Source organism: Podarcis melisellensis, assembly GCF_964234715.1.
Source record: "Podarcis melisellensis genome assembly, chromosome: 2".
Classification (NCBI taxonomy): Eukaryota; Metazoa; Chordata; class Lepidosauria; order Squamata; family Lacertidae; genus Podarcis; species Podarcis melisellensis.
In genome coordinates this window covers 59114343-59139856 of record NC_138529.1, presented here as the reverse complement: position 1 = coordinate 59139856, position 25514 = coordinate 59114343, and the positions used below count along the sequence as shown (strand labels likewise).

At 39.3% G+C, this 25514-nt stretch overlaps 2 protein-coding genes across 11 annotated transcripts in view; one reads left to right on the top strand and one right to left on the bottom strand.

Annotated features, from left to right (window-relative positions):
* The window catches only part of FAM13B (family with sequence similarity 13 member B), a 59282-nt gene extending 38580 nt beyond the window's left edge, over positions 1-20702 (top strand). For 6 of the 7 annotated variants that reach the window (XM_081893207.1, XM_081893204.1, XM_081893208.1 and 3 more), the window contains 14 exons: positions 398-462; positions 1441-1495; positions 1833-1980; positions 4507-4572; positions 5928-6135; positions 10994-11126; positions 11702-11783; positions 12203-12432; positions 13105-13188; positions 14696-14791; positions 15608-15691; positions 15804-15976; positions 16516-16617; positions 18079-20702. In XM_081893207.1, the coding sequence (XP_081749333.1) occupies positions 398-462; positions 1441-1495; positions 1833-1980; positions 4507-4572; positions 5928-6135; positions 10994-11126; positions 11702-11783; positions 12203-12432; positions 13105-13188; positions 14696-14791; positions 15608-15691; positions 15804-15976; positions 16516-16617; positions 18079-18196 (1644 nt within the window). In that variant the 3' untranslated portion in view covers positions 18197-20702. The remainder of the gene's footprint in view (positions 1-397; positions 463-1440; positions 1496-1832; positions 1981-4506; positions 4573-5927; positions 6136-10993; positions 11127-11701; positions 11784-12202; positions 12433-13104; positions 13189-14695; positions 14792-15607; positions 15692-15803; positions 15977-16515; positions 16618-18078) is intronic. The other variant, XM_081893210.1, reaches the window with a different exon arrangement.
* Positions 18046-25514, bottom strand: part of PKD2L2 (polycystin 2 like 2, transient receptor potential cation channel) — a 33934-nt gene continuing 26465 nt past the window's right edge. For 3 of the 4 annotated variants that reach the window (XM_081893659.1, XM_081893661.1, XM_081893660.1), the window contains 4 exons: positions 24905-24959; positions 24501-24580; positions 23281-23401; positions 18046-18275 (listed from right to left, as the gene is read on the bottom strand). In XM_081893659.1, coding sequence (XP_081749785.1) covers positions 23299-23401; positions 24501-24580; positions 24905-24959 — 238 coding nt within the window. In that variant the 3' untranslated portion in view covers positions 18046-18275; positions 23281-23298. Of the gene's footprint in view, positions 18276-18891; positions 18931-23280; positions 23402-24500; positions 24581-24904; positions 24960-25514 lie in introns of all 4 variants that reach the window. The other variant, XR_014163918.1, reaches the window with a different exon arrangement.

Sequence of the window (25514 nt, the reverse complement as noted above, 5' to 3'; positions counted from 1 at the left end):
GTCGCTGCTTTATTTAGTAACAAGGATTAATTGTACCTTTTAGTGTGTCCAACTGATGAGTCATTTTACATAAGCTGAGGACATGTTTGTCATTATTGTTTTGTTCGGATCTCTGGGCCTCAAATCTGCAATTAATATGTGTCAGTAGCCCCTTATGAAAAAATCTGTTTTCTGGATATACGAAGAGGGCTAAAAATGAACAGTCTATTTGTGTTATATTAATGTTTTCTAATAAATTGTGGTTTGGCCACATTTGTACAAAGTTAAGGAACTGAATGTATATTTGGGTCGACCACACATAAAACCTTAAGTTTGGTTTATTTTTATTTTTTTTAAATAAGATGTGGATGTTTCAGTCTGAAGTATCATGCTGAAGTCTGTGTTTTTTCCTAAATAGGAAGCAGGCATATTATTGCAGCCATGTGATGGAACAGAAGACGCGGAAGAGTCTGTTGGAGATAAGTATGTATTTTAGTATAAATGAGAGTATTGTTGGGGGGGGGGGATGTGACAGTTTGCATTTCTAATATCAGCTTTGTGAATGCTGAATAATTTTTGTTCAGATAAAAAATAAATTAAAATTGAGTCATCATCCAGAAGTGATTTGACTGGCATGAGTACTTCTATTTGTTGTCAGAACAGTGGAGAAAAATTGGCACTTATTTTATCCAAGTTTAGACTTTAAAGTCATTTGCTTTTAAAAACAGTGTTGATACTACCAGCACCCTTATTTTCTATTTTATGTGGACTGCTTAGGTGTCCAGGTTTTTGTGATTATTAATTGTTTTATTAGAGTAGGGAAATGGGAAAGCCAGTCAAGTTAATAATAATTTAATTTAAGCCTATTATCTGGCCTAGCAACCTTTCGCCCTTCTGTTAACTCAGTTCTTGTACTTGCAGTTATTAATGTATCAGAAGGTCTTGTGGCTCTGACCCCAAATGTCTCCTCTAGCCAATTTCCTGCTATACATTCTGGCTCAATTCAGATAAATCATGGTTAAGGAAGTTTAACTATGGTTTCGCATGATGTCTGAATTGACAAACCATGGTTTGCAATCAGTTGACAAACTAGAACTGAAAGCCTTTTTTAGTGGGTTTCCAAACCATGGTTTTTGCTAATTATGATTTCGCATGACCTCTGAATTGACGAACAATAGCTGTGGCTACTGCTATTGATCCACCTTCCAAGGCTACTACATCTAGAGATGAGAGTGTTGGGCAGATGAAAAACGAAAGCAGACAAGTATATCTAAATGATCGTTTGCTTGATTGTTTGGAAGCTTAAACTGTTCATTGGGGTTCTGAATCATGATTGGCACAAACCATGGTTTAGTGTGATGTCTGAATTGAGCCTATATGTGTGGTATAAAAGAATAAATTGTCTTCACAGATGCTTTGAAGTAATAATCTGCTCAAACAATAATAAGACTCTGTTTATAGGCAAGATTGTACATCATTTGATGATGGCGACAAAATGACTTCACACGTGATTCTGGTAAGAAATTGCTTCTTTATTTTTCCTTGTAAAGCTAGGCCTTAATGTTAAACATGCTTGCTTACTTAAATGTGCACTCTCCCTAAGAGTCTTGTGTTTCCTTTGTGCCAGAGTGGTTGCTTATGGGGGGGAGGGAGAGAGTGTTTGCTTATGTGTGTGGAGTTCATTGGCATAATGTTTAGTTATATTCACATTCATAGATCTTCTAGACAGAAAAACACTGAAATTAATTCAGAGGGTTTTTTATTTTTGGTTTTTTTTTGGTTTTTTTGCTGGAGACTGAAACTTGTTAACTCCACTGTAGAGTGATTAGAATAACTGTGATGTTTATTTACAGGGTTTTATTAGCAAAGTTTGTGATCCAAGTGTCAAAAATGAGTTGGAAGAACTGAAAAACAGAAATAACAATGCTCCCGAAGCAACATTGTGTGTCCCTGTACCACACCTTGATTTGAAGAATGTGAATGGTGGTGACAGATGGGAAGGTAATTCTGAATCCTTTGATACTTTTGAAGAACAGAGTAATTCTGAAACTTTTCAGAAGCTTGCATTTGTTTTCCATTAATTTTTGGATGATTTCATAGCATTTTAAGAAATGAACTAGTAGCTGTTTGGAATAAGTGTGAAGAGAAAATAGATGGCAAGACTGATAGTTACATTGAGTTACGTTGAGGCCGCCACTCAGTTTATCCTAAACATAACCGAAAGCAAAGCAACCTAATGCTTATTCAAGCCCTTAAAAAGTATTCATATGCTTTTAACATTCCTGTACAACATGTGTGTGCTTCCAGTGAGTCAACTTTTTAGAGTATCTGTCTTGTATAGAACTCCGTATATAGCTGGCATGGCAAGTATACTGTAACCCTCTGGCGAATCCACTACTAAATCTTTAAGCTACAAGGTAGGCGGGGATCATCCTAGAAATTATGCAGTGAATCCTTCATGCCTCTCCAGGTCAAGGATTGGGACAAAGACTGAAGGTTGTCTGTGCCAAGCTCACAGGGTCAAATCAGCAATCACCCCACCACCTTCCCACCATCATTTATTGCCATGGAGCCTAAGAACATAAGAAAAGTCCTGCTGGATCAGAGCAGAAGCCCTTCTAGTTCAGCATCCTGTAATCACAGTAGCCATCCAGGTGCCTATGTGCAGCCCACAAGCAGGACCTGAGCACAACCCTGAGCTCTCCTGAACACAGCAGCAGAAATGGGAGCAGTTTCCCAGATCACTGTGCATATGAGGTGCCTAGAACACCTGAGCCCAAGCAGCAACCAGAGCAGCCATACTCCTTGCCCTCCTATACTGTGGGAAATGAGTGGAAGCTTCCTTGAATGCTCCTGAGGTGCCTTGAGTGCCTTGGCCAAGCAGTATTCACACCTCTCTTCTTTCCTTTCCTACAAGAAAGGAGCATGTAGACCATATAATGGCCAAACCAACAGGGATTTCGTAGCCACAGTTTTTAACTTTGGCACAAAGTGCAGCTCTAAATGATATACAATGGCATGTAGTGTTAGTGCTTACTTAAGAAGCAAGTACTGCCCTGTTGTATAACAAATTTGAATACTCGTAATTCAACTAACCTCAATATTAATATCAATTTGAGGTATAGATATTGTTTTGTGTATAATTTTAAAAAATCAACCTGGTGTTCTTGTGTAGTATCAGGCATTTTGGGCTATTCTTTTTACACTAATGAGTAAATAAAAATTGTTGGCAGTTTCTTATAGAACAGGAAAGGTGAATACCTGGACACCAGGAACACAGACATGAAACTTTCAGTCTTCGGTTATTTTTTTTGTATTATAAAAAGTATGAATGCTATTGCATCAGATGTAACACCAAGCCATAATTTGGCACTATGAGAATGACCCTGGAAGGAGTCTCTCTGGCTTTTGGACTCCCTCTTCCACCTTCTCCAAATACATTTAGAGTAATTAAGGACTTCATTGTTTTCAGCAAACCATATGGAAAACTGTGATTTGCACTTGTCCAATAAATTAGCGTTTGATCCTAATTTGCAGAACAAACACGAATGGTTGTTTGCTAGTCTGGATGTAAGGGGAAACTTTATGCTGAAAGCCAGGAATATCGGAGGAAGGCACACATACCAAACCATGTAGCTGAGCCAGTGTGTGGATGTGTACCAATATTAATCCCAACATAGAATTACTTCCTACATAGGTAATAGCTTCCATCCCCATTTTTTCCCCCTGAATCTAAGCATAAGAAGTATACTTTGTGCCCAAATATCTGCTTTAAAAGCAACAACAGTCCTTTGTTATGGTAGGAATGTCAGCTTCTCAGGTTGCTTTTAGAAGAAAACACGTGGCAAGTAGGATTTCTTATTATGTTTGCTGCTGTACTCTGTACCTCCTTTGTGCTCTTGGAAGGTCTTGCATGGTCCTTTAGACCCTGGACTAAATCTGGTCATTCTCTGTTCTCTCGAAATCAATTAGAATTCTAGTATGCTAAACTTTTTATGTTAGACTAGTTGGATTTCCTGTGTAAGCCTGTGGGATCCTGGTCTACTTCATTGGTTTGCAGAGTGAGGTCTGCTTAGTATGTTGTGATTAAAAAATCTGCTTCAACTAGTATTAACATTTATCTTTCTAATTAAACAAATGCATGTCTTGAGTGCACAAATAATTTAATTATTTCCCTGCATTTTGAATTGCTATTACTGTCTTTAAAAATATGAGCAAAAACTGTCTTGTGTGGAAATCCTCTTCCTTTAAAAACGTGTTTTGCTAAAACATGGGAAAGCATGTGGCTTTTTGTTTGTCACCTCTGATCCAACCCTTCTGGAAAGGCTTTTAATTAATAAAGGGCCTAATCTTGAGTGGTGCTGGGCACCTTCAACTGTCCCACATCATTGGGAATGGCGTGCTCACACCTGGCCCACTCAGTTGGAAGACTTTCCTTGTGCTGTACTTCCTACATGTTATGTATGGTTTGTTCTAACTGTGCGATGTGTTCACTTCAGTATTTTTTGCCATTTTTTCATTTATTAGCACCATGCCCTATCACTTTTCCCCTCATTGATTTCAAAACAATGCATCTGCAGACAGAAGGGGAGGGTAAGTATGGCTCGCCATACATTCAGTTATCTACATTTTTTCATGGTTATGGTTGCTTTCAAATTACCCCTTTACCTGCTGCCTTCTGAAGAGCCATAACTTACTTACAGAGGCACATGCCTTGCGTGCATCAGGTTCCAGGTTCAGTTAAAGCATTCCAACCAGCAGGGCTGGGAAATACCTCTGCTTGAGACCTTGGAGAGCTGCTACCAGTCAGAGTGGTTATTAATCTGCTAGCTGGACAACCAATGGTCTGACTCTGCACAGGGCAGCTTAATATGCTCACAACATGAGGACATGCTTGGTTTGTGTTTTTTAAACCCGGCATCTTTTATTTCAAGACGGTGATTCCTTAAAGGCATTTTTGTACTCGGTGGGAAGCAGGTACAAGTGGGTCAATCAGCATTTTGTTGTGTTACCATTCCATATTCTTTAAACTTAGCATTCAAGTAGAAGAATTGCACTGGAAATTATGGTGACTATACTTATCCTGATAGCAGCTAAGCAGACAGCTAAAAAGCCCTTAAGAGAGATGTAGATACAATTTTTTTAAGGGATATTAGCAAGGATTTTATTTCCTGGGATCCCTTACTTAATCTTTCAGTTCCTTTAAAGCAGAAATTATTTTATGAAACATATCAACAAATCATTTCCCCCCTCAAATTTGGAATTTTATTCTGTTCTTTTTTTCATGTTTGAAAACAATTTATGCTCCTTCAGCATCGCTCTAAGACTAGTGAACTAATCCTATATATCAACACATGAAGGAAGTCAGAACTTTTTATATACTGAAGCATAGTTGATTTTGTTTTGTTTTCTAACAGTACAGTCCTATACATGTCTACTTAGAGGTAAGCCCTGTTGAGTTTAATGGGACTTTCTCTTAGTCAAGCATATATAGGATTGCAACCTAAGAGTTGTAACAGATTGTATTCATTATCTTTATGTAGATGGATCCATGCACTTAATGTTGCACTTGAACTATTTCAGTGTGCCTTTTATTGCTTTTACAGAAAATATCTGCTGCCAGTGGATTAAACACCCCACTGGCTTTGTTGTGTTATCTAAAATGCACACTGTATATAATTTGTTGTGCAGAATTATACAACTTTTTAAAGTAATGCATGCTGACTATTTAGAAAAATGCGTAAGTTGTATACACTCATGAATATTGTTGTATATGTATTTTGGGTGTTTTGGGCTATTTCTTTTTTGTTTGCTTTATGACATGTAGCTTTCCAGTGCATTTCACTATTCATTTTGTGTATAAGCATACTATTTAATGCACACTTGGTTTTCTTGTGACCCTATAATACCTAAGTGCCATTTGCTTTTTATTTCATTGTCTTTTGTAGAGCCGTTTCCTGCTTTTAAATCTTGGCAGGAAGAGAGTGATTCTGGAGAAGCTCAGCTTTCTCCACAAGCTGGAAGAATGAATCATCCTCTGGAAGAAGACAGTCATCCCATATTGTCACATCGGAGTTTGGATTTTGGACAAAGCCAGCGTTTTCTGCATGATCCAGAAAAAGCAGATTCTTCATCTAAAGCACTTTCTTTTGTTAGGTAGGTAGTTAATGCTCACAACTAAGCTACACAAGATCAAATTCTGATGTTTGGAGTCAGTTCTCTTTAGAAAAGAGGTGTTTTGGTGTAAAAGCTGAGATAGAATTGTAGCGTTAGAAGGGACCCCAAGTGTCATCTAGTCCATCTTCCGGCATTGCAAACCTGATTTTAATTTGGATCCATTGAATATGCTCATTGCTCATTGAAATCTAGTCAGGACTAACTTAAGCCCTACTGGATCCAGTGGGTCTAGTCAAAGTTGTAACTACAAGGAAAGGTTAGAGCATTTTGGTCTTTTTCATTGAGAAGTAAGGTGGGACACAATAGAGGTGTATAAGATAACATGGGGTGGTCTTCACCTAATCTGTCATTGCAAAGCCTGTACAAGGGATTTTGCTTGTGCAGTGGAGTTTCCCCCCTCCCACCTCTGGAATTGGTCTGGGGGGTGTCAGGAGAACTCCTAGAACAGCACATTGAGGAAAGGGGAGGGGCTGATCGATCATTCCATCAGGCAGGCAGCAGTTCACCATAGAGCAACATTGAATTCCACCCAAAGTGTACAGAAAGTGGATATTGAAGATGTTTTTCATCTTCTCTCATAATACTAATATGCAGGTCCATCCTGTACCTCTTTATACGGTGCATAAACTATGAATTTTGCTGCCAACTTGGATGGCTTTAAAAGGGATTAGACAAATTTATAGATAATAAGGCTATCAGTGGCTACTAACTATGATGGCTTTATTCCCCCCAGGGAAGGCATCATGCCTCTGAGTACTTGCAGCTGAGAATCGCAAGTGGGGAGAGTGCTGCTGCAGGCAGGTCCTCCTTTTCAGCTTCCCATAGGCATTTGGTTGGCCACTGTGAGAACAGGATGCTGGACTTGATGGGCTTTGGCCTGATCCAGCAGAGCTGGTCTTCTGTTCATAACTAAGTCTGGATCCAATCCATTTATGCTTAAACTACATGGTCATTGTTGTGATGATATCTAGTCTGACTTTTAGTGTGTATGGATTTCCCACCTGTTTCCAGCTAACGTAAAGCAAATTTAACACTAAAAAAATTCCTTCCAGTAGCACCTTAAAGACCAACTAAGTTAGTTCTTGGTATGAGCTTTCGTGTGCATGCACACTTCTTCAGATACACGGTGTATCTGAAGAAGTGTGCATGCACACGAAAGCTCATACCAAGAACTAACTTAGTTGGTCTTTAAGGTGCTACTGGAAGGAATTTTTTTTGTTTTGACTATGGCAGACCAACACGGCTACCTATCTGTAACTGAAATTTAACACTGTGGTTGGAGAGAGAGGCATTCTAGAGTATGCTGAACCCGCCCATAATAGGCAAAATGTTATATCATTTTAATGATGGAGACTTGCCTTGCCCTGAGTTCTGATTCATGTTAGCTATTGAGCATTGTTATACAAGAATACTTTTCTGGTTATGAAAATTATACATAAACCAACCATTGTCACTACAAAGTTTTTTCAATTTTTTCTGAAGTGGAAGAACAATGAGTGGAAAGCATACTCAGTCAAGGCTTTAAGCCTCATGTGGGCCTGAACCATCTTCTTGCCACAAGCTTTTTTCGTTCTACAATGCTACAACTGACTTCATTACTCCTAAACATGTTTATAGCTGCAAAAGGTGTTAAGGGTTGTGGCTAGCACTGCTGTTGCATGAATGGAACAGACTTACACTCACACATTGGGATTTGCCCTTTTCCTCCCCATTGTCATCTTCAAAACCATCTCCAGACAGGGGGACCCCTGCAGCAAATTTTGGTGATGAATTGGGGTGGCGGAGAGAAATTTAGATACAGTTCATAGTGTTGAACTTACAGAGCACTGGTTGTTTCCTAACATGTCAGCTTTTCTTTTCTTTTCTTTTCTTTCTTTTCCAGTGTTAGCTAAACTGTTTGTCATTCTCAAGATCTCATTTCCCTGTGTACTTGTATACTTCACTACCATTCTTCACTGCTTCTTAAGCACATTTGTTGGAGCCAGGCAGACCTTAGACCTATAGCACCTATATCTGTAGAGCCTTCATCTTGGTGTTTACAGCAATAAGGTTCCTTGACTTTAATTAAAATGGAAATTGGTTGGTTTTGTCTCAGAGCAGTAGAGGTCTGGGAAAATCTATGGAGAAATGGTGATGTCCATTTGTTTTTCTTTTTTAAATGCATAGTTGTTACTCATTTTGCTAAGCAGGTGCTAGGGAATTCAGGCTTCGGAGATCTTGCATGATGATACACTTGTTCTATATCTTTTTCTCTGCTGCCTTTTACTATTGACCCCATGTCAATATGTCTTCTGAGACAATGTTTAACAACGTGCACTTTGCATAAGCATGGACCACCTGACATCTGTCTCCCATTTTCTACACAACCTTTGACTCAAACCTTGTCAGGTCCCCCTCCCCCCGTATTAACAAAATACTTGGAGCTTATGTCTCATATGGTACCATGGTGCATGGAGCGGTATTTGTGTTGTTCAGTAAGAAATAACTTCTTGAATCTGCCTGGATCACAGCATGTCGTCAGTTGTCCAAATTTGTGACTTCTTTTCCAAAACATCAATTTAAAATAGTACTACTTTCACTTCCCTGGACTTAACTGCCCCTGGCTGCAGAAAATCTTGTTTCATCCTATGTTGTAGGCATCAGATGAGTCTTTGGTACATTTAGAGTTGTTACCATCTTGATCCTGAGATCATCACAAATCATGGTATGATTAGCAGTGACATTTTTCTTCAAGTGCCTATTCATTAGATTCATAGGTATTCTATTGCTGGTTATTTGATGATTATTTAATTTCTGTACTGCTTGATATATTTAAAATATCTCTAAGCGGTTTACAGACAACTGAAGCAACAACAGACAACTTAAACAAATTGTTAGAAAAATAGTTACGTATAAAAACATTACATTAACACAGTTACTAATGCATATAAATCAGTATCAGTTCATTTTCCTTCTGACACACCCTCCCTCTCACCCTCTGGGTTTTCACCCAGGGTCCAAACAAACACTCAGCTCACCCACAAAAGTTTCATAGCGAGAAGAGTTCCTAGAAACAGCAGTCGTGACTGTAGTCTCTCACTCTAGCCTTGCTTTTTATGGGTAATCCCAAGGTGAATGGTACTTCAGCAGGCTGCCACCAGCTGTGTCCCATTCAGCTGCACTCTCTGCACCCAGTTCTAGGTACAACAGGTTTGTTGAGTTTCCCAAGGGGTCTGAAGGATCGGTAGAGGGGCACCTCTACTCGCAGCTCTTTCTTTACTCTCTGTTTCAACCTGTGGCTTATCCATTTTGTTTCAGTGTGGCTTTTCTGGCAGCCATAATACCATCTTTGAAGCTAACGATCTGTTCTGATGTTCCATTTCTACAGGTGCATTGGGACAAAATAGTCTTAAGATAGTCATAAGCCTTGGCTTCTCCTTCCTCCTAAAACTGAACTTTGTAATATTCATAATGCTTCGGCATACCTCATAATGAGTAAATAGATACCAGGTGGGCAGACTGGTGCAATAAAGAATTAGTAGCTAAGGTGAATTAGAGAATTTTTTCTTAAGTCTGGAAGGGGAAAAGCTGTACCAAAGGTACAAAACAAACACACGTTTTAGGGAGAAAAACTTCAATTTTCAGGTTACCCAGTGACAAAAATTTGTATATTTATATGCATATCTTCATGGTTCTGAGACAAGTGATACTTATTTCTTTCTTTTTTGCTCGCTTCCTATTTTTATGAGCTTCCAATGTTTTTACTTTTCAAGTGCACCATTTGAATTTGAGACTGTAAAGGGAGATTAACTTTTTCTGGCAGACTATTGATCAGAATATTAAGAGGGCAAAATAGGAAGAGTGAATTGTTGACAACACTGAGGTGAAATTTGTGCTACTCAAGGGGTTCCAACCCCTCCTGTGTCAATTTGGGAGGGTGTGTGGCGAAGGGGGGGAAAGCCCCATTGCTCTAGTGGAAGTCCTTGTGCAGGTTTCTGCTGTGGGATGCATTAGTTGAATCCAGCCCTTAGTGTTTGCTTTTAGCTAGCATAAGCTCCAAATCTTAGTGTCTTTTTGTTGTCTGGCTGTAGAGAGAATATCTAATACACCCTTTAAAATGGGGTAGCTGTTGCAGGTCACATCACTACAAGGAGAGAAGAAATAGAATACATTAAGAAAAAGGCATGGAAAAGTGATGAAACTTTGTCAGGAGTATCCTGCCAGTTTGATTTCCAGTTCTTCATCTGATGCTTTGAAACCAAGAATCCTAAAATCATGCATAGAATTCAGCACTTGTAGGAGTTGTAGGCTCTGAATCTGAATTGTTAGCTTTTATTCAACTGAGCTAAGTAACAATGCTATTGTGAATATAATAGTTGAAATGAGCTTTTAAGATCGTGTTCCATTAATCCCTGCATTCTAAACAATTTGATAATGGTGTCAGAGAATACATCATTTTCTGCTACTGCTTTTACCAGATACCTTTTAAGTTGTGGTGTGAAAGAGCTGTACTTTTCCCCTAGAGGAGGGTTTGCAACGGTTTAATAGTTTTTTAGATGTTATGGTTTACAGCTTTTGGAAGATATCAATCACCTTGTGGCAAGAGGAAGGGGTGGCCCTTATGAGTGACTCAAGCACTTGACTGACAGCTTTTTCACCTGCCATGTTCTCATCTGAGCAAAATGCAGCTTTAGTGAGGATTAGTGACAATGTTGTGTGAGAGAAGTTAACAGGTGAGACTATTTTTGTTCTGGCCTTTGTGATAGAAATATAAATGTACACCTGCTCGCTGTTTTCCAGTGTTGTGCATTTTACAATATGTGTATTTGGTATCTAAAACCTTGCCCTTTAAATCCAGAACCCGAAGAGCATCATTTAATAGTTCTAAGGATGACAGAAGGGAAGACAAGACTCCTTATCAGCTAGTCAAAAAGCTGCAGAAAAAAATAAGGCAGTTTGAGGAGCAGTTTGAAAAAGACAAAAATTTCAAGGTAAGCTGCTGTTACATTGGTAGCTAGTTAGCATTCCCAAAATTTAAAATTTTGTTTTTCACATGGCTCTATGTATTCCTGTACAGTGGTACCTTGGGTTACATACGCTTCAGGTTACAGACTCCGCTAACCCAGAAATAGTACCTCGGGTTAAGCACTTTGCTTCAGGATGAGAACAGAAATCGTGCTCCGGCAGCGCGGCAGCAGCAGGAGGCCCCATTAGCTAAAGTGGTGCTTCAGGTTAAGAATGGACCTCCAGAATGAATTAAGTACTTAACCCGAGGTACCACTGTATTGTAGTCAGTGAAAAGGTCTCAATTGTATCCCAAAAAATCTATTGGGGGTTGGGCAGAACTAGATGGTTTGATCCAGCATGGTAATTCTTAGGTTCGTAATTCTCTGACCAAAGAAGTTGCATGCTGGGGTGTATGAAAAACACAAGTCCAGATTTTGCTGCTATTACTTACTTTGTCCAGCGAGGGGCATGGAGAGCTCTTCCAATGAATAAGTCAACCCTGTTAAATTCAGTGTGTTTGATTTCTGAGAATCCTAATGCTATACGTGTCTCTTTTCAGCCGTCGTATTCTGATATTGCAGCAAATCCAAAGGTTTTAAAGTGGATGACAGAGCTTACCAAATTGAAAAAGCAAATAAAAGGTAAGAATTTTGTGTTTTATCTTCTTGGGCTTTCACACCTTTCATTGGACCTTACTGGAGAGAAGGGTGACTCATTTTTCACTCATTATACAGTGGTACCTCGGGTTACATACGTATCAGGTTACATACGCTTCAGGTTACACACTCCGCTAATCCAGAAATAGTGCTTCAGATTAAGAACTTTGCTTCAGGATAAGAACAGAAATTGTGCTCCGGCGGTGCGGCAGCAGCAGGAGGCCCCATTTGCTAAAGTGGTGCTTCAGGTTAAGAACAGTTTCAGGTTAAGAACAGACCTCCAGAACGAATTAAGTACTTAACCCGAGGTACCACTGTATATGAATGTTTCTGTGTTGCCTCAAGTAATTGAACAGTAATAATTGCAAAGTGACTTTGACTTTGGTATTCTTTCTTAAATACAGATGCAAAGCACAAAAGCTCAGATGGAGAATTCATACCTCAGACACGGCCACGAAGTAACACTCTTCCAAAAAGCTTCGGCTCATCTTTGGATCATGAAGATGAAGAAAATGAAGATGACCACCGGGTTGCACAGAAAGAAAGGAAGCCTACCAAGGAGGCCACAGTTGAACTCATTTTTAAAAGGCTGAAGGAAAAACGAATTGAAAGCTGCCTTCCAGAAGATATAAAGGTATATATGCCTATTTTGTACTTGTATTGTTGCACTTGAAGAGATGAAAATAGTACAGTTCAGCTTATTTTACAGCACTTGCAAATTTCCTAAGGCAGTCGACTTGCAACTTATGCACATTTAGGTTGTGCGATCGTAGCTTAACATGCTTGTCCAAAAAGGAGGGGTGGGGGGGATGACGGCAATCCCACCCACCATAGCACTCACTCTGGGAGAGTATTCAGAGGTGCATGGAGAGGCCTTGGGAGAGCACATACGGCTTTTGGAGAGATTACGAAGGTGGTCAGAGTCTTCAGTGGCCTTGGGAGAGTTTTTTAAAGGGTTGTTTTGACTATTAATGATTTTGGCTTTGCATGCCAAACCCAAGGCCACGTAACCCCCACACAAGATGAGAGTCAACTGTATAACATGCAGCACTAGATTACAGTAATCATTCACTGCACATATAGAGTAAGAGTTGTCATTTGGTATTATGGTACAGTTTCCTGACAGTAGGAGAAGCCTCATGCAGTAGGTGCCATTATCTGAGTTTTGAACTCTTTGGAGCTTTTGGGCTGTATATGTATAAAATATATTCAGTATAGCTGTCTTATCTTTTATAATTTTAGCTTCAGAAGGAAGCTTACACTAAAGAGCAGATTTAGAGTAAGACACTTGTCTCTCTTGTTACAGAAAATGACGAAGGATGATCTGGTAGAAGAAAAAACATCTCTCCAAAAAAGTCTCTTGTACTATGAAAGTCAGCATGGACGACCGGTAATATTCATTATTTCATTCTCTGCAATTATTTAATACATAGTTAATGTGGTTATGAAGTATCACTGAACACCTGCCTCAAATAATTCTCATATTTTATTATTACCAAATGATTCTTAAAAAAGCATATAGATTGAATGTGTACCATGTAGAGGCTCAAAGAATGAGCTGCAAAATAAGACTCAAGGGGCAGCTCTTTAAACACTGTCAACACTGAGGAGGGAAGAAATATTCTGAGCTGATGTTCTATTGTATTTTTGTTTTCAGTTCACTGCTTTGGTATTTTTTCTGCTGTGTATACATAAATAACAGACAAATAACCCTTCTTCTGGTGCTGTAGGGAGGTTAGTCAGGCTTCTGTACATTCCTGTATAAAACATTGCAAAGTACACACTTTCTACAGAATTCGCATTCAGTAGCAACTTGCAAAATTACCAGTATTGGAAAGCTTTATTTTTCTGTGATTACTTATTGTCCACACCTAAATTGTAAACTTGCAGTTTTGGTATTCTCCAGCTATTTGAAGTGTCACCAGATAATGCTCATGTTTACACTGAGAGCCAGTATGGTGTAGTGGTTAAGAGCGGTAGTCTCGTAATCTGGGGAACCGGGTTCGCATCCCCACTCCTCCACATGCAGCTGCTGGGTGACCTTGGGCTAGTCACACTTCTCTGAAGTCTCTCAGCCCCACTCACCTCACAGAGTGTTTGTTGTGGGGGAGGAAGGGAAAGGAGAATGTTAGCCGCTTTGAGACTCCTGAAAGGGAGTGAAAGGCGGGATATCAAATCCAAACTCTTCTTCTTCTTCTTCTTATGATAAACTATGGGGGAAGCACTATGAGGACGAAACTCCATTAGCCTGAGTGAAGTGTTGGGTTCCCATGTGACTGGGAGGAAAGCTTTTGCTGAGTTAAATTTTGCTGCCAAATAACCACTGCTTAGCATCGTGTATGAACCACAAACCCTGATTTAAACAATACTGTTAAACAAGCCAGCTCTATAACCAACCCATGGATCAAAGTTTGCTTGTTTAACAACTCATAATTGGCCACATTTGTTCATAATGATAAGCTAGACTTCCTGGCTTATTGTGGTTTGTGTGTATGAGCACTGTGCTTATGGACCTCACAGCTCCAAATTAAAATCACAGATTTGAAAACTGACTAGGCCAGGGAGTGGACTGCACTTGTTTTATGTGTGAACACAGTCATTGTTTTAAAACAGGATCATATCTAACGACAGGCCAACATGGTTTAAAGTAAAACAAAAGTTGGCAGAAGCCCTACTCGCACCATGTGGGAAGAGGAAAGTGTCGCAAGCCTGGTTCTTTGCTCAGGCTGCTGGAAACATGTCCACATAGTGCTAAATCATGGCTTAGCATTGCATATCAACTGGACCACTTCAGGACAACTGATGAGCAAGGAGACTCTGACATCATGTGATCCTTAGTGGTGAAGCTACCCTGTTTTGTTTTGAGTGTTAGATAACCCATTTCTGCTTTCACTCAGGTCTCCAAAGAAGAAAGGCATATTGTTAAACCTCTCTATGACAGATACAGGCTTGTGAAACAAATGTTAACTCGAGCGAGCATTACTCCCATCCTTGTAAGTAGTTAATCCGTGTTTCATACATTTTCCAACTGATTGGTGTGTACTTGCCTCAACAATGAGTGTTCATCTTGCTAGATGTCTCCCTTCTGGACTAGGCCTTATGCTCAAAACAGGTGTTCCCAAGCTAGGTAGTGAAACACTAGATAGTGAATTTTTTAAATCCTTAATCTTGTTTTCATATGGTCTCCTAGTTTTGGATTTGCAAATTATTAATGCCTTTAATTTTTTTAGAGCTTTTCATTTTCATTAATGCCTTTAAATTTTTCATTAATGCCTTGGAATTTTTTAGAGCTTTTCATTTCATTTTTAAATGTTTTGAATATGCATTCAGTTTATTTTTAAAAATGTTTTTATTACTTTGGTGGTTACTACCCATGGCTACTTTGGAAGGGTAGGATAACAATAACAATAATCGGGTAATGAAACTAGTTCCAACTCTCAGCAGTTCTTAAGATGTTATTTAGTTTCTCAGCTGTAGCAAATGTTAAATGTGTCTATTTGTCTACATTCATCAAATCAATATTTGTCTGAAATGACTACCATTTTTTAACATGGTGATCTTTCTTTAGACACACTGTAAAGCTTCCTGTGCAGTAGTTGAGAATTGGGCATTGGTTTGCATGTAAAATTTACTGTTCTCACTTTATGCTGGGAACAAATGCCTGAAGATAAATGTTGACTAGGGTTGAATGTGCTGTTTAGCCAACATAGTGCAAAATATAAAATGATGCTGTACTCAACCAAAACGTAAGTTGAACAAAATAATAGATTTCTTGTATATTGCGTAACATATTGTGATGTATATTTTAGGGCTCACCATCAACCAAAAGACGAGGTCAGATGTTACAACCTATCATTGAAGGGGAAACAGCCCACTTCTTTGAAGAAATCAAGGTATTTTATCTATCCAAAGACAACAGAGGTCCCATAAGGGCCTATAATGTACACTTAACTGCAGCATTTCACATTAATACACACATCTCTCAACAATTTTATTATTTTTCAGGAAGAGGAGGAAGATGGTGATGTGTCATCAGAATTAACTGATCTCTTAAAAACTAACACACAAACGCAGTCTATTACTACTAGTCCAGTTGAAAACTCAGAATCTGATGTTGAAGAAAGTCAAGAGAAATTGACTCGAGAGCTTCGTCTGTCGAGTACACGTGCAGCTTCCATGTACGTAAATGTGACCATGTGAGCACCACACAACAATTGTAGCTTTGTAATCAAAACAGCTGATTGTTATTTTTTTTAAACACTTGTGGATCATGATGGGGTGTGAGGTGGAACAGTGAAGGGTTTTCATTTGCAATGTCCTCCTGTAACAGGTCAGCCAAATCATTTTACTTACTTAGTTGTTTAAACCAAAGGATTCCATGGGCCAGATTTGGCCCAGCTCTGATCCCAGTTTGACCTGAGAGGCTGTTCTCCCAAAACCACATCAGGTGTGGGGCAAGCAGAGGTGCAGCTGGATCAGCTGTGTGACCGAGTTCCCCATGGGAAACATCATCACACAGCCAATCCATTCCCCTATTGTGAACTTGATTGCATAGCTGATGACTGCAGAAAGCAGCTGTGTTATACTCAGTGCTGCAGCCGGCTGTCAGGCACCTGGAAAATGTTGCACAAGGGGCATTGATATTATTGCTTTGTTGATGGGTGGAATATCCATGATGGTTTTGATTACCCTATGCATTTTTTTTATACTTTTATAGGCCTGAATTATTGGAGCAACTTTGGAAAGCCAGAGCTGAAAAAAAGAAATTGCGCAAAACTCTACGGGAATTTGAAGAAGGGTTTTATCAGCAGAATGGAAGGTTAGTTGAATATACAGTGATTGTAGGCGCAGAAGTTTACTCATAATGAAGATGAGACAAATATGCAATTGTGTTTGTTGGTGAAGGCATTAGTTATGTTAGTAATGTACAGTGTTGAAAATGACAATGTAACACTGACTCGGTTCACATGACTCTTACTAAGCCAGGATACACTTGCTTTATGCAATTGCATGCAGCCCTTGCCTTCTCTCTTTGTACAGGTGGGAAAACAAGGAATCCACAGTTAACTATAGCTCTACATTAGCTATAGTGTAAACTAGGAACTCTGGTTTAAGACTTTCAAACAAATCAGGATTCATAAACCAACTTTAAACCATAGATTTATATCCTGGCTTGTTTGGAAGCCATAGCTTCTATGTTTACTTGTAACAGGAAACATTGGTTAACAGTGGGTCCCTTGATTGGATTTTGCAAATGTGGCCTCTAATGTTCATCTATTTTAGTAGGATCATCAGCCACACTATTTGGTTTCAATGAATATTTGTATAAATATAGCCAATTATAATAAATCATAAAATTTAGTACATGTTTCCCATTGGATTCTAGCCATTTTTACCTCAATTCAGCAAGAAATAGGTTCTGTGAAAGAAGCTGGAGGGGGCTTCAAATTCATTACACACAATGCTTCCCAATCAAATAAGTCATTACATTCCATAAAGATACTGAGAAATGTAGCATAATAGAACTTCAATATTACTGTCAACTGCATCTCTCAACTTTGCTATGACGACAGTGCAGCCTTGTTAAACGTTATGTACTGGATTCAACTAAATACCTATACTAGTAGGAGACAGCACAATATATTTTTCTCCCCTTTCTCCCCCCCCCAATCTCTGGGGAGATTGAAAGAAGCCCCAGAACAGCATGCAAACAGAGGAGACAGTTTGATTAGGCAAGCAGAAATGTTTGTGCTTACAATGCAATTTCATTAGCACTAGTTTGAATTCCACCCTGTGGCATTTTTGCACTGATTTGGGTGGAATTTGAACATGTAGGCTTGGCTACTCTTACTCATTTAAAAAAAACAACCCACAAAGTTAACTTTTTATAGACAATTTGTAAAACCTTATGAGAACAACAGATAAAATGAAGTACTCACTGTTATGAGTAGTGCTGCAGATGTATTTCCTTTTCTTGTTACTACTTTAAATTGTTATCACATGTTATTATTTGATAGAAATGTAACCTCCATGTTCAGAAGCAATATATCTCTGATTACTAGCTTCCTTCCATGAATTGATGTTTGTACTTACTTCAGAAAATACAAGCTTTTGCCTAAAAATGCTTAGAATGAAGCACAAGGTCAAGGATGACAGATGCACTACCTCCAGTTCACCAGTATAACATGAAACACCTCTAGCCTGCATGCATCCCCAATCTATTTCAAACCAACAAAATTGGTCAGAATTGTTAAATGTTGCATTGGCTTTATTTTTCCAGAAATGTTCAGAAAGAAGATCGTGCTCCCATGCTTGATGAGTACAGAGAGTACAAGAAAGTTAAAGCCAAACTGCGGCTTCTTGAAGTCCTTATCAGCAAACAAGATTCTTCAAAATAAATTAAGTTTCTTCATAATAGTGAAAGGTTGTTTTCTTATGATGTCCATAGTACTGTTAGGTGTTCACTTTTGTCTTGCGCTGTTGAAAGAATGCAGTTTTTTGTACATTTTATGGTGCCACATTTGAAAGGCAAGTAGGTCCTATCTAGAAAGCTAACAAAAAACTTTAAAAAAGTAAGACTGCTCTGTCCAACTTTTCCTTGTTTATTTTAATTAAAAATGCATCTTCCTCCCAAAAGACTGTAGAACTAGAACCATTCAGAAACTCTGGACCTTCTAACTTCGTTTCATCTGCATTTGTTAGTGTTGTACTGAACTCTCTCTGTTGCCTTTTTATGCTGGGGAACAATGGCAGCAAATTTAAGAACACAACTGTGTTTTTCAACACCAAACTGAACTGAAATGCCTTTCAGAGGACCGCTGCGGAATAACTCTGTTTGATTTCAAATGACATTTTTCATATGATAGAATGGTTTATGGTCTGTAGATATTTGCAACTTAAAGCTCCTTGGTCTTCAGTTTCAGATTACAATGGACAAACCAGAAAGTGACCTTGCTTGTTGTATTTTTAAAACTTGGAAAAACCTGAACATTTATATCACATATTGCCTACAAGACTTGCATTACTGTTAATTTATCAATTTATCAGCTGATGGTGATTTAGTGTGTGATCTCAAATGGATATTGCATCATACCTTTGTATGGGAGAGTGTCTGTGCTCAGCTCTGTTGTATCTGAAATAAGCATATCTTACCAAGGGCTAAAATAAAATCATTAGTGTGATGGATTCAAGGTAGACACACAGTTTGAGAAAAGCCTCTCTGCTATGTCACTGTTGTAAAAATGGAAGGAAAAGTGATTTGTTTGTGGCAATAAGCAGATATCACATGGTTATTGCATGATGAAGCTTCAGAATTGAAACATTTTTGTGATGTTTATTTTGCCTAGTATAGATGACAGTAGCCTTTAATGGTTCTTCTCAATCCCTTCCCCGCCCCACTTAAATCTGCAGTCTGAAAGGCTCTATCCAAGCCTACTGTGGACATACAGTCTGCACATAGAGAGATTATCAAAGGTCAGAGACACCATTTTACCACCTGTCTTTATGGCATGTGTACCTCAGGCCCTTAAAAATGGTTTGATGAATTGAGTGCCAGGGTACGCACACTGAACGGGGAGGAACAGGGCAGTGTCATGGGATTTCTTTGCATGTGGGTGCTGCATCTGTGGCACAACTGGACTGAGCCCTAAATGTTGAAATTGGCACATTTTTGATATCTTTTGTACTGTGGCCATGTTTTTGTACGTGCCTATTTGCTGCATGTGTTATGAACAGCTAATGTCAACACAGGTATTGATTCTCATTGCTTTTTGAAAGACCAAAAAATGAATGTCTGTGAAATAAGTGGCTAGCATGTAATTCATCAGGTCAGTGTGTTAACATGGAATAGATAGAAAGTAGATTTTCAATACTCCATACTTGCCTGTTTGCTATGTCTCTCTATTTTTACTGTGATTATAGGCATGTAATTTTGGAACCCAAGAGCACTGAAATGAGATTATATTCAAATGCTTTGCCTTTTTATACAACTAGAAGGGTTTTTTTAGTAGTGAATTACAAGTTTGGAAATTAATCTGGAGATCATCTGTGGCTTTTATTCAGCTCCATTGTGCAATGTACACTTCACTTTGTTTTCTATCAATCTGCAGACACAGGTGCACCCAAACATTGAAACTTATGTGTACTGTACAGTGTTGTACATGAATGTTTTATATACCACATGCAAAATGTCAATATGCACTATTTAAATGTTTTAAATAATATATTCCTCCTTTATAATGCTTAAATCTATATGATTCCAATATTTTTATAAAGTGAGTGATCAGACTGGTTCCACTTCAGAATTAACAGCTGCTTTTGTGTGTTATGCAGTGTTTGGCTGTTTGTTCAGTATCGTAGCTAGCATGGCATCAGTTATGCTAAGAGTGTGTGTTGTGCCATCTTATTGAGCAATAAATGGTAGTGTTAGGCATTTTGTGATATAACATAGTTTTACTTTGGTATAAGTAAAAACTATATGTGGATATATAGATATATAAATATATATATAAATAAACCAGATATAAATGATTGCTATGTCTGGCATTTCATTGTATAGATTTTTATAATAAAAGGATCTTTTATTGTCATACTCCATTGTGTGTTTGTGGTGTGTATGTGTGTGTGTGTGTGGAACACGTGTTGTTTCTCCTAATTGACTCTAGGGCGTTTAAACAAGGTTTTAACAATTGTTTGTTTTAATCCTGTGTGCTGTTGCCTATAATTCTACTGTTTGGCTTTAACATGTAGTCCTGGCTTAAGAGTCTCAGAACTGGTGGTAGTTGCAGTTTCACCAGAAACAAGCATGTACTTGTGTTTTTTTATCTTGTTACATTGTAAGCTGCTTTAAAGCCTTCAGGTTGAAAGGTGACCCATAAATAAATAAATAAATATATTCATTGTGCACACTCTTCTAATTTTTACAGTGCTGCCGACTGGAAGCAGTTTATTATATTATACTTCTAGAACGTTCAGCAGGGTTATTCTTATGTTCTACAGACCTGATTTTTCCCACACCTGAATTTGTTAACCTAATTTCTTTGTGGATATATAGAGCGTTCCAAGGTCCACCCTGTTTTGGCGAGCTGTGCCGTTTTTCTTCTCTGTCTCAAGGGTATGGCGCAGTATCTGGGGGTACTCCTGCCAGCAGGTCCTTCCTTCCCACCTGATTTTTTTGGTCTTGTTTTTCCCATTAACCTTCATGTTAGACTGTTCCTTAACAAGTTATTGTTATTACTATCATGCACCTTTTGCTATATGTTCTAATACTTGACAGAGATCCATTCTCTGCTGTTCAAGAAAATAGCATTGAAGTGCAGTTTTGTGTTTCTGAGCTGCAAGGCAGGCAACACATCCTTCTTGGAGCCCTCTGTTGATCCACAAAGAAATATCGCTTGCAGTAAAAACAACTGATCCATCTAAAATGATGGTGCAGTTGCAAGAGCTTTGGGAAACATAGGATTAAAAAAAAATCCCTCAAGAACTAAAAACAAGATGTTGATTGGGTGTAGAATTTAGCAGTACCTCTTAAAGGGAGGGTCTCAGCCATGTATGTATACTAGCCTTCCAGGGTTCCTTTATTGTTAACCATGGTTTTCAGCTGCTCACACTTTTAAAAATGGGACCTGGCTGTTGCCAGAAGAAAGTCCTTTTCCATGAACAAATGTAAGCTTGGGAGATGGCTGCAGGAAGTAAGTTTCTGATGCAATATGGCCTTGATGCTAATGCACTAAAAAAACCTCTACTCCCCCCCCCCCCAGCTCTGAGCATCCTCGTCTATAGGAGCAGAATTAATTGCAAGGAGTAAATGTTTGTAAATTTCCTTAATTCATACGTCACAGGAAATAAGCGGTATTGACACAGACTTTTTTTTAGTGCAAAATGCACTGTTTCATACTTAACACCTCCCTGCTACCGTTACAAGTACCTGAGAGCATCCTCTTTGCCCTACCAGCAAGGGCACAGAGAAGGGTATTCTCAGTGACTGTATTACGGCTGTGTGCCTTCTTTCCCTGGGGATAAAATTTCAAGCTTGAATGATATCCGGAGGCATTATTTTTCAGGTGACATTTGGTTACTGAGGTAAATAGGATATTCTAAATGATGAAAATTGCCTTACATTATTTATCCACTTTTAAATTACTTGAGCTTTCAGAACAATGTAAGCAAACGCAAAACAAAATAAATATCACCATTATCTTTAGCAGCTGACTTCTCCAGTCTTACCCTGGTCCAGAAAACACTAGCTGGGGGTGTAAATCAGATCACTTCACCATTGGGGAGACACACACACACACACACACACACGTACAGTACTCCATTACTTTCAGTGGGAAACACACAAACCTGGAGCTGCGCTGACTTGGGGGTGATGAACTTTGCAATGAATGTGTCCTGTTGAAAGCAACATTTTTATTTGAACGTACATTCAGATGTGTATCTATGGCAGGCTTAACCTTTTTTTGTGCTGAAGGCCAGCCACCATAGTCAACCCTCTGGGGGGCAACATATAAACATGGGTGTGGTGGGAACAGCAATTCTAAATAGTGCCTTCCAATGACTTTCCCATTAGCAATTCTACACTTTTAAAAATTGTTTCTTACATTCAGAAGTAAAACCAATTAAAAGATGAATTTGGGGAGTGGGATCTTGGGGATTCTAAGGTATGTCCATGGTTTCTGAGAAGTATGTGGCAAGTGGCTGAATTGCCTTTTCTGGATTGGGATATATCATTTTTTTCAAAATGGCTTTGGAATATAGAATATTTAGTTTCCTATAATATTTGACAGCCTTAATGTGTTGTCTACATTTTTCTTTAGTATTCATGGAGGGATGCCTGCTCTCAGCAGTTACAAAATGAGATTTATTCTTTGCCCATCCAATGCTGCTCTAAAGAATGAAGGAAAACACTTTTGCCTTATCTTTTAAAACATTTCTATTATTATCTGTTTTCCCACAGCTGCAACCTGATTGCCTGGGTTTAAGTACAGTGCCCCCAAACAGCCACATAATAAAACAGTAGGTGGAGGTGTTCAGTGCATATGTTCATGGCTATGTAACATGCCTACAGTTCTCACTTCCTGCTAAGCTACTGTTGACAAAATAAGTTATGCCAAAAGCAGCTCTTCTGTCTTACATTTAGTAGGAGGAGGCAAGCAATCATAGCTCCTGGGCAACCCCATCTTTAGACTTTGGTTGGTTGGAACTTTCCTTTTTTTAACTTTATGAAGTAGCTTTTTCTCAGAATCTATGTGGTGTTCAGCCAAGCAACTGGCACGCCACTTGAATGGAGGGGGTAATGCATAAGCTGGGCAAGGATTCCTTTCAACATCTACATTCTAGGGTCTAAAACGTTTTCCCAGTGCTGCAGCTATACAAATACTGAGACAAGTTGGGCAACCTTGTTTCTGAAAGGCATAGGAAGTTGCATCTAAGGTTTCAGTCAGACTGGGTCCCAATTGTAAAATCTGCTCTCTTCTCTTACCTTTCCCTACTGTAGCTTTCATGGTGAGACTGTGGTTTTAGGAGCAGCGTTCATAAGCATGTCAAGCTTATAGGTCACTTCTTTCAGTTGTTTCTCCATTTCTGCTGTATATCTGGAAAGTCTAGAACAAGGGAAAAAATCAAAATCCAACAAAATGTACAAACAGAAAACTCACCTGCGGGGCTTTAGAATCATTTTCAGCCTGCCACGCCTCCTCATTTGGCTCAACTAGCCATTTTTGGGAAGCCACACCCACCTGCTCTATACCTGAGATCCTACATGATGTTAGGTGGAGGGTGGGGCTTCAAAATAACAATTGGGAGCTTAATGTGGGCTCTTGGTGGTTCCTTTGCTGGAGCAAGGTGCTCTCCAAGCCACCCTTGAGCTGATGGGCAGTAGGAGTGTGCCTTGCGGGGGAATAGGTTTTTGTCCAATGGAAGCCACTTCTTCCCAGTGCTACTCTTTGACACCGTCCCTGCAGCCCATTTCCACTTCCCAAATCAGAAGTTGAAAGGAGTAACATGGGATGGACTGAAAAGGGCTGTTTGGGTGCACTTGTTCCTTCCTGGGAACAAAGTATGTGCAGCTAAAGAAAGCAGCTACTTTTGGAAGTAGCTACCTTTGGGAAAGATCAACTTCCCATGGACCTCTGAAAAGAGAAGCACTGTTTGAAGTAGCTGCCCCCCTTCTCTTTTAAATGGGGTGGTGGTGGCTATGTGAAACAGTGCTTTTGAGAAGTGTTGAGGCAGCCCTGCTTGGGCAGGGATCAGCTGCATTATGGAGTTCCAACTGGGTAGTTCAGATGATCCCATCAGGAGCACACTTTTTAAAATGAATAAATAAGTTGTTTGGGGTGGAAAACTGTCCAAATGAGGATCACACTGTCTCTTCATACATTAGTTTTCAACTGGTGTATCATGACCCCATTACTGGATTACTATCTGATGTAGGAACATCAGAAGATTCTGCTGGCTAAGGCCAATGGCCTATCCAGCTCAGCATCCTGTTCTCACAGTGGCCAAGCAATTGCCTGTGGGAAACCCACAAGCAGGATTTGAGCACAAGAGCACTCTCCCCTCCTGAACTCAGCTGGGTCACAAGAGCAGCATTTCCTTGGGGGGGGGGGCTTAACAAGTGGGTCTCCAGTACGTTTGGCCTGAACACGAATCCCAGTCTGAAAGGGTTGAAGACAACAGTGATTATGACACTAAGCAGCATACCTTTGAAATTCAGAGTAAGAAACTGCATTCTGAAGTCCTGCGGATGAGCTACCATAAGATTTCCGTTTCCTGGAAACATCCTGTAGAAACACAATATTGTTTACACAAAGAAAAACAGCCATCATTAAGTCACTTTCCCATGTTCACGTATTGCATTGCTCACATGCTCAAGTCACATTATACAAAGTGCAGAAGTATAAAAGAAGAAAGGACTAGGCATTTTCTGTCCTTAAAACACGTTCCTATTACTGATCCATACAAACACACACTACCTGAAGAAAAGAATGTGTGCAGGGTCAGATGAATGCTAGATTTTACCAGAGCACAGCCAAAAAGAGAGGGAACGTGTCCGTAGTCTTGTGTGAAGAATTCAGCATCAAGTTTTTAGAGCAGGAGAATCTTACCTTGTCCAAACTACCAACTCTGGAGAGGCTCTTATTCACATCTGTCCTGGAGCTTCTAATTGTCATGCAATAAAACACAGTACACAATTACAGTCCATATTATGGCCACTTCCTGATACAGCAAGGGTGGGGAACCACTTTGGTCCAGTAGGCTGGATCAAGCAGTGGCCAACACACTATAAGCCAATCATCCAATATCTTATGATGTTGGGTGATCGGATCCCTGTAAAAGGCAGCAGTGCTCGCATACAGCATTAAATGCAAGTCCCACAGGAAAGGAGCAATTAGGAACACACACCTTAGTGTGCTCTCCCGACAGTCCCTTGGCATTCATGGCTTTATCAGTCCCACACCTCACGTCATATGACTTCAGGGGAGTAAGAGGTGGGCAACACCAGCTCAAAACAGCCTTTGTGGGCCAGAGGTTCCTCGCTGCTGTGAAACAGCTTTGAGTGAAACTGATGTCAGCCAACTACAAAATGGAACCTGGTGTAAAATGTAGATCTTTTTTTGTGTGAAAAGAATTAAGTCCCCACTTCTTGCCAAAAAGCCTGAATGCAGTTAATCAGTCAATTGATGCTAAAGGATGACTGAACAAAGCTCCATAAAT